The sequence below is a fragment of the Biomphalaria glabrata genome, chromosome 1 (genome assembly GCF_947242115.1).
Source record: "Biomphalaria glabrata chromosome 1, xgBioGlab47.1, whole genome shotgun sequence".
NCBI lineage: Eukaryota > Metazoa > Mollusca > Gastropoda > Planorbidae > Biomphalaria > Biomphalaria glabrata.
Window position 1 is genome coordinate 72,991,152 of NC_074711.1, and position 12,071 is coordinate 73,003,222.

The window sequence follows — 12,071 nt, forward strand, 5'->3', positions numbered from 1 at the left end:
AAAGAATAGATAATTAAATCATATATATTTCATGTGTCAATCATTTTTAACTCATAATTTCTCAAATGTAATATGTAACATTTTTAACTATTATCATTGTTATTGATTGATATTATTATTGGTTTCAACAAAATCATGATTTTCATTAGGTGACTTGATCGTGACGAAGAACTCCACTGCCACTATAGTCATTTTGGCTAATGATGATGCTTATGGAGTATTTAATTTTTCTCAGCCTCCAGATACACAAATTGAGGAAGGGAGCACATTTAACTTTGAGTATGTTATTGTTGCCATCTAATTATTTGGCATACATTTTTTTGAAATATTATTAACAAAGTTTGTTGTCAATATAAAACTGTATGATGCCTAGCTTTTAAGTCTTTTACTTTAAGCAGTCAAATGAATTTTTAAATTTGTAATCTTTCATTGTTCTTCTGGCTATGGTTCTATGTTTTTTGTTAGTATTTATTCTTTAATTCATAAGTTATTGCAGTGTTTATTGACATAAATGTAATTAAGTAATTGTTTGTTTTTTTTGTATCTTTTTATAATAGATCCTAAATTTAACTGTTGCAGTAAATAATTGAACAATATTCCCAGGGTCGTTCGAAGTAGAGGAAACTTTGAATCTGTTCGTGTTTACTGGGAACTGAGGTCTCTCTCAAATGTCTTGCTTCTCTCTGGCCAAGATTTCAATATGACTAAAGGACAAATAGATTTTTCTAGCCAAGAGAACAAAAGATTTCTCCCCATCACACCTTTGGCTGATGGTATACCAGAACCAGCCGAGCAGTTTCTGCTGACATTGACTCGAGTTGAAGGCAAGTGCAAGTTTTCCTTTTTATTGTAAATAATATATTTAGTCCTTTGTGTGTTTCAACACTGTGATTCATATAAGATGTTTATTTCCTTTTTTTTCTTTCCTCTTGTATTATGTTCTTGAATTATTGAGGTTGACTGTCTTAAAAAAAACTGTCGTATACAGTAATTATAGCATTTAAAAGCAATTGGTCATTATAATTTCGCAATAACTTTTGTGAAACAGTAATAATGCTCTTGCAATAGTAATGCCCATTCTTAAGGACACTGATTGTATTGTTATGAATCTCACTATTCAGGTTCTCTGCAAACTGTACCATACACCACCAACTAAAAGAACTTGACAACTCAGGGCTCCAAAGGAATGTAACACTTTAATAGTTGAATAAATAACAGCCAATACTATACAATTGGCGACACGTACACTGTACAAATATCTCTCCGATAACACCGTACCGCCGTATCAACTCTTGCAATGGCCTCTACGTCTCATTCCGGGCTTGCACTGGGTTTAGCAGTTCAGGACTGACTTCAAACACTAGGCTCGTTGTGTCGGACTCGATCACAGACCAAGATCAAGACGCCAGTCGTCTCAACTGTACTTGACAGTACTCCGCACTAAACTGTTGTAATGCTGGTACAGAACCACACTGCTGAACTGTGCTGTAGTCGACCGTGTTCTGAACCCCTGTCGTGAACCTTCTGTCGTGAACCGTGCTGTATTGAGCCCCTTTTCTCAACAGTCTTGACTGCGACACCTCCCCTCTTATATAGGGTCCCTAATGGCCATCTAGAACCGGACAGAACATCGCTCAACGTTTCTAGCTTCGTCACATGACTACATCCCTCGTGATGCTCCTGAGCTCTGTGTACAACGCCGATTCTTCCCAAACCGTCGTGTTGACACTGTCTTGGCTGACCATCGTAACTCATCATGGTTGACCGCTCGTCTAGTGGGCCCAGGGCGATTTGGGTCGGCTGACTACACTCACACCACTACCCCCATCTGTGCCACCACCAGGTTTATAACAGTATAATGAAATATGAGCAGAACATCAAATAATTTTTAGCACTCTCTGATACCTTTTTTTTTCTTTTTTTTTTTTTGACAAACACCTTTCTGTCTTTTTTTATTTCTATCTACCTTCCTCACAAGTCTATTTTTTAAGGGTCTCATCTGTGCTACTTATGGGGTTTGTGGCTGAGTGTTAAAGCGTTTGGCTTCTGAAATGCAGGGTCTTGAGTTTAAATCCTGGTGAAGACTGGGAATTTGAAAAGTTAAACATTTTTAGTCCACCCATGAGTCCACCCAACTGTAATGGTTACCTAAAGAATTTTGGGGAAGTAAAGGTCATCATGCTGGCTACATGAAAACCCTCATTAACCATTGGCAATAGAAACATGAGCTTTACATTATCTGCCCCCATAGATTTCAAAGTCTGAAAGGGAAACCTTTACCTACATGACTTACTTAGTGTTGCTTTGCCTTTAATCGTTAACAGTCGTTGCACATTTCTTCTTCACATCTGAAGACTAATTTAATCAATTGTAATTTTGTGTTGTCTTATTAACAGTCTTGTCAGGAATAACGAGTGGAGGTTTGGCATCGCTAGCCAAGTCAGGACTGGTTGTTACTGTCCAGGTGGCTGCCAGTGATGATCCTAATGGTCGCTTAGCCTTTGCTTCATTCTCTAGAGAGCTTAGTGTTGCTGAGGATTTTTATCCTGGAAATGAAGCCAGCACAAGGGCTACTTTTGTGGTGGAAAGGAGGCAGGGGAATCAGAACTTGATCAAAGTATGTTGTGTGAGATTTAAAATAAGAAATCTAAGTAAAAACAAAGTAATATATTTGAAACATTTTTATTTCTTCAAGTTGTATCTCAGTGTACATGATTATATTCAAATATACACCCTATTTATTTATTTTTTACTGCACAGGAATTTTTTTTTACTTTGAATAACAAAGAAATGAAAATTCACAAGTGTGTTATTTGATAAGACCAAAAAAATGCATTTTCAGGTCTCACTTAAATAACATGGAACAGTATATGAGGTCATCATGCAATATCCTATTTCATATTATGTAAATGAGCAAAGACTGGTTAAAAGAATAAAAAAAAATAACATAATTTTACAATATAAATAATAACAGTCTATTCAATTGTAATAATTAATATTAATAATTAATTATGTGGTTTTTGGGCTTATAACAAAATGTTTATTAATATATTTCAATTTTAGGTACTTTGGGAAGTGTACTCTGACCAACTGGGAAGCAACATTCCTACAACATATGATCTCCTTTTCAGTGGTCAGTGGCCAAGCAGCATGATTCTTGTGAACCCTGTGAGCATTCCTCAAAGACAAGGCACCACAACACCCATAGCTTATTTCAATGGTGCCTCAGGTATTCACATTATGTTATTCTTAGTCTGACCTAGGTACAAAAGTGCATAAGGTAAATAATGCATTTTCCATTTTGCTATATCCTGGTCACAGTGAACAAATTTCGTTTCTGGATTAAAAATACTGACGGAACTCTGTTTCTGTAATGAAGTAAAATAAATTCAAGGATTTATTTTTAGCCTTTAGTAGTTGTAATTTACATTTTTGAAATTTAAGTTTAGAAGAGGACTTCAAAAAATCTTAAAAAAAAAATTTAAATTAACAAAATTATAAACACTTAGAAATTGAATCAAGCTTTTCATTAGCAATGATTCACTTTCTTTCTTTCTCAGTAAACTTCATTACAGTGAGTTCAGTTGATGAACCTGCACTGGCAACATTGTCAGCTGATTTCTCTTTATCTGCCTGGGTTTTGCCCAATGCCAACACAAATGGCTACATTCTGTCCAGATGTACAAGTGATGGAGGCACTCATTATTACAGTCTTAAACTGGTACTTACAGCTACAAGTACAACAATACAGCTAAGATTGTCAACTAGAGTGCAGGTAAGATAACATTTAAATTTTGTATGCAATGGGGGATCAGACCAAATAAGATTCTTTCCTCTTCATATGTTATTTTTGTTTAAAATCTTCATTCTTTTTTTTACAAAAATATAATTGAAATAAGATTTGACAATTAAGCATTATAATTATTCAGAAATCATGTCCATGCTCTTCCAATTTCCAGAAACCATTAAAAAAAAAACTGCAAAGGAAATTGTACACATTTATGTAAGGAAACAAATGTAGAAAAAAGAAAATTCTGAATATTATTTCATTGTAAGATCTATAATTGTATTTTGTTTTTGTTTTTTTGCCAGACCAACCAGTTACTTTCTGTAGACTCAACAACCCTCATAAGTGATGGTAGCTGGCACCATATCCTGGTAGCTGTGCTTAGCAACTCTGTCAACTTTTACTTGGATGGCAAACGGATTGGATCAATGTCAGTATTATCGTTTGTTTCTCATACTCAAATTTAAAAAGTCATTTGGTGAAATTCTCAATTTAAGACCAAATTACGATAGGCCTACTTATAATATTTATAAGACTTTTATAGATTCCATCTTAATATGTTAACATACTAAAAATTGAGGCCAGAATTGTGTACATTCATTAGACTTTGTTAGTTTTTTGGAAAGTGACCACAATTCTATTTAGTTTTTCTTCCTTATGGTCCCATTAAAAAAAAGTTAATTTTAAAAAGGAGATTTAAAACAAAATATTTATCTTATACAATCATCAGACCAATAGTTGACTCACCACAGCTAGAAGGTCCTGGATTACTTCTTGTTGGATCTAGACCCCCTGGCATTGAAATGTTCACTGGTTACATGCAGGATGTTCGGATCATGATGAGAGGATTTGAAGATGGGTAAGTTTTTCCATTTATTGTTTGTCTTCACAAAGAAGAAAGTGGTTTAATTATTCCCAAAACTATGGAGATTATAAACCTTTAGATAGTGCTTTGAATTTAATGAATATATTTTACAAATCTCTCTCAGTGTCTATAAATTCTATTACCATAATTATCTTAGATAGTTAAAAAAGTTATTTTACAGTTTGATTCATATTTATTTTTAAGCCCATATTAAAGCTTCCAGACCTAAACATTAGTATAGCATCTTAATACAAATCTTCTGCAGGTTTACATGGCAACCATGTTTTGAATGCTGGACTATAATGCCTTTATTACAAAGTTGCCATTATAAGTTTTCTATTAAGTTCTATTCTTTAAATAGGACTGTCAGAGAATTATTTTTGATGATGTCTTCAAAAGATGTCACTCCTATATCAGGAGTTATGACATACAACACTGGAGAGATTCTACAAAACTTCACTGTTGCCTCCATCCAGGATATTGAAGAGGAGGGCAGAGAGGTGTTTGTTGTTCTTTTGATTGACACAACAGGTGGAGCAACTCTGTCTACAACTGATGCACGCACAACTTTAACCGGTAACATGTGGCATAACTGTAAAAGACTAATCATATTATATTAGTTGTTAACCTTAGTCTCTAATAAGTTGCTTTTAATGACTGTGGATATCAGTACTGATCACAAAATATCATTCTCTATGAATGATTTAACAAACATATATGCAGTATTAAATATTTTCTTTTTCATCTATAGCTAAAAACTTACTTTGCTTACTAGCCTTACTAAATTTGCTATAACTATTTCAACATTTCTTTTACAGATTTTTAAAAAAATACATTATTTATAATTTATTTTCAGTTCAAAAGAGTGATTATGCTAATGGTCTGTTCAGCCTTGTTGACTGCAGCCCATCAAGAATATTGTATGAAAACACAACAGTCACTTGTAGTATACAGCGCTCTCGAGGAGATGATGGTACTGTGTCCGTAAGCTGGGTGGTGAATCAAGTTTTGGGTTCAACCCAACAGCAAGCTAGCAGTGATTTTGACAACAGCATTGGGATGGTTGTGTTTTTACCAGGAGAGAGAATCAAGGTTTTATTCAGTTCTTAAGAATGATAAATGTTGGATGTAGTTTGATTTTTTTAATACAGTAAGATTATAAGACAGTCCCTCTAATGAAATATGAAGACAAGTTTAATGCCTAAATTGTCTTTATATCTTACACCATCAATGGGATAAAAACAGGCTTATACAATTTGACAAGTTTGATGTGATTTGAATTCAATTACATTTTGCTGAATGTTGAAACTGTGAGGAATGTTACATTTTTGTTTCCATACTCAATGGCTTCTTAGAGACTTCCACTCTGATTGGTACATGACTTTTGTTGGGGCAAGTAAAGATAGTTGATCTAGGTGCTAGTTATATCAGTGTTGGGGAAAATCTTTTTAATTGTATACCTCAGAAGCAAATAAGCTTTATTTATAATCTTGTGCAGCCAAGAGAAGGTTCACTTTTTCTTTTAAAAGGACAGGGTGATCTGAAGTTAATGGGGACTTTTATGGACACGCCTTAACCTTACTGGCTAAGATGTTTCACCTTCTCTTTATTTATATATTTATTTTAAATTATTTATTATCTTTATTATATTACTATTTATAGTATCTTTTATCAGTACACTGCATTTTTGTAAAAATTATTATATAATAACAATAATTTTAACCTAATGCATGAATAACTTACCCATCTCACAGAAATAGACACACCAATATTTTTTTTTCCAGACATTTGAAATCATTGTGAGAGATGATAACTTACCAGAACTGGATGAATCTTTTGTAGTTTCTTTAGTGGTGGCAGTATCTGATGATGGATTGATAGGCTCTACTAACACCAGTGGTGCTGTACTGGATAGCTCTGCTTTGAACAAGCCATTGACCATTACAGAAAATGATTATCCTTATGGATACTTGCAGTTTTCAAATCAACTTGGTGCTGTTCCAGCAGCGGACATATTGATTCCTCCCACCACATCTTTGATTCAGGTCAGCTATCAAACATATATGCTAAAGTTAATGTTCAAAGTATGCTATAGTGATTCATGGTATAGTTATTAGGCTTTAATTACATACAAAAATCTGGATTACATTTATTAAAACTACCATTTTTATAAAGAAATTTGTTGTGATTTTTATCTTAAACTGACCACATCATTGAATATAGTTTTAAGCTATAGATACACATTTATCTTTACTAGGTCAGTGTGAAGGAAGAAGGTGGATTGGTCCCATTAGTTGTTCTGAGGGCACAAGGCACTATAGGCACCATCAGAGCAGATTGGAGAACCAAGGATATCACAGCACTAAGTGAAGGCAAATCTCCACCTGATTATGTGGTAAGTTTTTTTTTGCTCTCTACTTGCTTTTATTAGTATTTAAATGAAATCATATTTCACAAATTTATTGCAGTTGAGAAAAAAGAATTATATTTGTTACAATTTATTGCTTAATTCTAGAGCATCATTTTTTACAATATCTTAAATATCCATACTTTGTTTCTAAACAGCTACAGGTAGGATATGAGCTTTTAGTGGTGGTGATGGAATAAATACACTTTAAAAAACAAAACATTTCAACAAATGGTGATGGGATACATGCCATTATAAGGATCTTCAACATTATTTCACACGTTTACAACAACAGTTAATCCAAAAACAAATCTATCATATTTAACAGTAAAAATTATAAGGAGTTTCTCACATGTAGATATGTTCTACTATGTAACTGAATTAAATAGTCAACAGTTCTGATTTGAACTATTAATGTAAAGATTTGTGTACATTATTCAAAAGCTGTCAACTTTTTAAAATTTTTATTTCCAATCTGTTCTTAGAGGGATATGATATATATATATATTTTCTATTATGTTGATGTAGTGACTTTTTTCAACTTTATATTTTCATTTTTGAAGTTTGATTATAATTTTTTTTTTACAATAAATAACTGGTTAATTAATAATTAATTAAACTACATAAATTGAACAAAACAATAGGCCTGTAACAATATCCTTTTCAGAAAATTAATTTGAAAGGAACATAAATCATTCAGTGGCTATTCATAAAAAAACGAAATTTGATTTAAAATAAAAGATACTTAGCCACACAATAAAAATGTTTATAATGACTGGATTATTATGTCAATATTATTTTCTGTTACTCACAGAATTGTTCAAGCTACTATATTTTTCTGAAAGTTTCATTGGATCATGTATTGTAATTTATTAAAAAATAGTAGTTTCTTTATAGGCTTAACTTCTTTAAGTTTCATAAAAATCATTATGTATAAGCTAGTTTAATAAGGAATTAAAAATTTTTTTTTTTTTTTTATTTATGAAGCTTCTATTTTTTAATTTTTATGTCTGTTTCCCAGGGTGGTGTTGGGAGTGTTGTCATGGGTCCTAGTATTAACTTTGCTTGGATTAACATCACAGTCATTGATAACACAATCCCTGAAGCTGCCAAAACATTTGAAGTGGAACTCTTCAGCCCAACAGGTGGGGCTGTCCTGAGCCCTGGCTCTAACAAAGTGCAAGTCACTATTCAAGCTTCTGATGGTGCTTTTGGTTTCTATCAATTTGATGACAGTTACCTCAACATGAATGTGAATGAAGAAGGTGATGATGGTTATAATGTAGCAAAGCTGCAGGTATGTACACCATAGTTTCCTAGATAAATATTATTTTCTAAGACTTTTCTTTCAATATTTGTAGAAAATAAATAAGGCTTGTTAATTGAATAGTGTTATTTATAAAGAAATGAAGGTGAAAAAAAACAAACTATGAATATCTGATACTAGGACTGTTAGTGTCTGCAATTGCTAACATATGGTACAGTGCTAATTGCACTATAATTAATATGTATATACTATATTCAGTCTGTTGACTGAGTAGCAGTGGAATGTATGGATGAATGGCAAAAACCACTTGGCTGCTTATCAAGGAGGTTCAAATCCCTACTCCAGCTGTGTTGTGTTGAGCATCTGTCTGGAAACCTTCTTCCAGATACCCACTCCCTCATGAGTACACAAAAGAGATTGGACCAGAAAACTCTGAGCAAGCCATAGCATGAAATTAACACTATACAAAATTATTTTTTTTAAAAAGTTATAGTTCACCATTTTATATGACAAACTATTATAGTAATACTTATTAATCAATGAGCTTCACCGACGGAGTTATGATATTCTAAAATAATACTTGAAATACTGTAAAAAAAAAATTCCTCATAACTCTGAGTATAAATTTAATTTTTTACATGGCAACATGTTCTTACTTTTTTGTTTCTAGTAATAGGGCTAATGGGTTATTTGACTCAATGAATTCAGATAGCTCAATGAATTGTTGACTCTTTCCATTACCCCTCTCTGTTTCCTTGTTATTTATAAAATATCCTTTTGAATGGGAGCTAACTGTACTAAATCTTGTATTACATTTTGTTCAGGTTCTAAAGTTTTATTTATAATTAGTAATTATATTTTAACATCTTGTGCTTTGTGTCTAGCATTTTTTTCCCATTATTTGTATGTGTTAGATTTGTACTTTATTGAGTTATCAGTGGCAAAAGTTTTCATTTGTGGCACCTGCTGCCACTCACAATGTTTTTAAACTATATAAGTGTAAATATTTAGTCTGTTTGATTTACCATAGATCATATTAGCTTTTGATCTCTCTATAATAGTACAAAAATAATTATTTTTCAATTTTAATTAATAAACTTTTAGACAGATAATTAATATTAAAAAACAAACAAAACAAAATATGTATTATCAGATATTTAATGCATTGTTTATTTTTCATTGAAATATAGGTCAATAGACTAAATGGAACAATTGGAATTTCTAAAGTGGCATGGGAAGTTCAGGAAGACTTAAGTGATGGCATTGACATTATCAATCAAAATGGCACATTGACTTTTCAACCTGATCAGAGAACAGGATTTATTGAGCTACAAGTGAAAGGGGAAACAATTCCTGAGTTGGATGAGACTGTCATTGTTAAGTTGACTCAGGTTCTTGGGGTAAGCTTTGTCTTCACATATCATTTTATCTTTTTAACATATAGTCTTCACAGATAATTTTTTTTATTTTTTGGACTGTCTATATCAAATTTAAAACAAATTTGCATTTAAAATAACTTAACTCTTTGACTCTGAAATTATTTTCCACTGAATTTTTTTTTTTTTTTGCCATTTGGAGTGAAAAGAATGCTTCGATTAAACTTTTATAACTTTTTTGTTTTTTATTAGAAAATGATAGGCTATATTTAGTATAAAATTAAAAGAAATGCATGCCGCTGTATCAAGGCTATATTTAGTATAGAATTAAAAGAAATGCATGCCGTTTTGATATAGCACAAAGCAATTATTATAAAACAAAAAATTATTTTAATATTAATGTTTGAAAATGATCTAGACCTGATCTTAGACAAAAAGTATGGTCCATATTGAAAATATTTTTTTTAATCATATTTTTCCATATTGTCTCAAAACTTTCTATAGAGAACACAGCTAAAACACATTAAATGGAAATTTTGAGCCAATTATCCATTTGGCTACTATTGGAAAAATAAAAACTGACCACCTTGGACAAGTCAATAGCTCTGGGTCTATACTACATTATGATCCAAAGTAGAAACAAAAATATTATTTACTATATTTATACATATTTCCACATAACCTTATATTAAAACCATTTAAAAACACATAAAATGAATGTTCTGAGCTCATTATCACCTATCACCATCATCGAGAACATAAATCTAAAGAAAATAGAGCCTTTTTAAGAGTACCCCACTCTATCAAAAAATCTTTCTCTGTAAAACCACATTGAAAGAAGGAAATTCTGGATGTCTAGCAAAAGGAAACTATTCAAGATAATATTTTAAGCAATTAAAAACATGTACGGTAGAAAAAATACAGAAAAAAATTTCAAAACATCGACTTTGCCAGTGTTGATACAGCCTTATATATAGCTGGAAAACAAGAGTCAAACTAGTCAACCAGTTACAATCCAGTGTCATCATTAAGGGTCAACACATCATAACATGGAAAGCAGTGCTTTATTTATTTTATAAATCTACATTCAATTATGAAGAGCAAAGCTCTTGAGGCAGCTGCCTAGTTAAAGACACACATTTTTTGCAATGTATTATTTTTGTCTTAGTGATTAAGTTTTGGAAATTTTTAATTACTATTTAGATATATAATGTATTTTGAGACTTCAAATGTGTTGTGCTGTATTTGTTTTTAGGGTGACCTGGGAGATTCACTGCGGCGTACTGCTAGAATAACCATACTTGCCAATGATGATCCTTATGGTAAATTTGTTATCATGTCTGCCTTTAGACCAATCAAAGTGATAGAGACTTTACAAGGTAAGCTTTATTTTAAAGGGTGATCATTACAACCTTGTTAGTCACTGGCTTTCTATTTCTTTTGTTGGCAAGTTTCTTTCATTCCTTTGTATCCTCTGACCTTCTCTTACCATCCCACCTTCACATGAAGGATGACCTGTGAACTAGGTGTCTTGCAAGCTTCTTTCTACTTCCCAAAATTTAGCAAGTCAGTACCATGACATGTTTAAAAATAAGCGATTATTGTAACCAGCTTTCTTATGACCCAGAACTCTTCCAAGCGATTTTTCTAGTTTGCAGATTTTAGTGTGGATTCATATGAAGACTTTAAGAATTGTTTCACTATTAATAATTTTTAAATTTCTAAAAAAGAAAAAATAATGGCATTCATTCATATTTATTTTTATTAAAATTTTTCCTTATAACTTGTTATAGAAATATTGCCAAACCTGTGAATAGGTTGTAACTATTCCTCAGATGTTAATATAACTGTCCAGAGACTTGGAGGTCAGTTTGGCTCAGTTCAAGTAGACTTTACATCACTGGGCCCTAATGAGAGGTATAACTTTTTGCCAAGTACTGCAGTTAGAGCTGATCTAAATGACTTTGTGGGCAATCAAGGTACCTTAAGCTTTGGCCCAAACCAAGAGTTAGCTCAATTTAAAATACAAATTTTGGATGACCAAATACCTGAAGAGGATGAAAGTGTGTTTGTTCGATTGACAGCAACTAGACTTGTGCAGGCAGCACAAATTAATGCAAGTATGAGCCAATGTATTTTCCTATACATTAAAAGAAATCTTTTAAAGCTTTAAGAAAAGAAATGTTCTGTTCACATGCTATCAAAGATTTATGAGGTATAGCTTGGCTAATTGGGTAAACTTATTTAAATCATAGTTTTGAAAATTTAAATTTAATGTCTTCAGTTATGAGCATTATTGATTGAAAAGTAATTTTTCTTGTGTCTAGGGACAAATTAAATATTTAAATTTCACCCTAGCATATAGAATA

At 32.1% G+C, this 12,071-nt stretch overlaps 1 protein-coding gene across 1 annotated transcript in view; it reads left to right on the forward strand.

The window, feature by feature from the left end:
- Positions 1-12,071, forward strand: part of LOC106072441 (adhesion G-protein coupled receptor V1-like) — a 90,106-nt gene that overhangs the window by 27,706 nt on the left and 50,329 nt on the right. Inside the window, exons 20-34 of the mRNA XM_056013226.1 lie at positions 150-279; positions 604-824; positions 2,397-2,617; positions 3,064-3,229; positions 3,561-3,775; positions 4,093-4,217; positions 4,518-4,646; positions 5,014-5,228; positions 5,509-5,744; positions 6,437-6,697; positions 6,910-7,047; positions 8,081-8,356; positions 9,517-9,726; positions 10,958-11,081; positions 11,538-11,822. Coding sequence (XP_055869201.1) covers positions 150-279; positions 604-824; positions 2,397-2,617; positions 3,064-3,229; positions 3,561-3,775; positions 4,093-4,217; positions 4,518-4,646; positions 5,014-5,228; positions 5,509-5,744; positions 6,437-6,697; positions 6,910-7,047; positions 8,081-8,356; positions 9,517-9,726; positions 10,958-11,081; positions 11,538-11,822 — 2,952 coding nt within the window. The remainder of the gene's footprint in view (positions 1-149; positions 280-603; positions 825-2,396; positions 2,618-3,063; positions 3,230-3,560; positions 3,776-4,092; positions 4,218-4,517; positions 4,647-5,013; positions 5,229-5,508; positions 5,745-6,436; positions 6,698-6,909; positions 7,048-8,080; positions 8,357-9,516; positions 9,727-10,957; positions 11,082-11,537; positions 11,823-12,071) is intronic.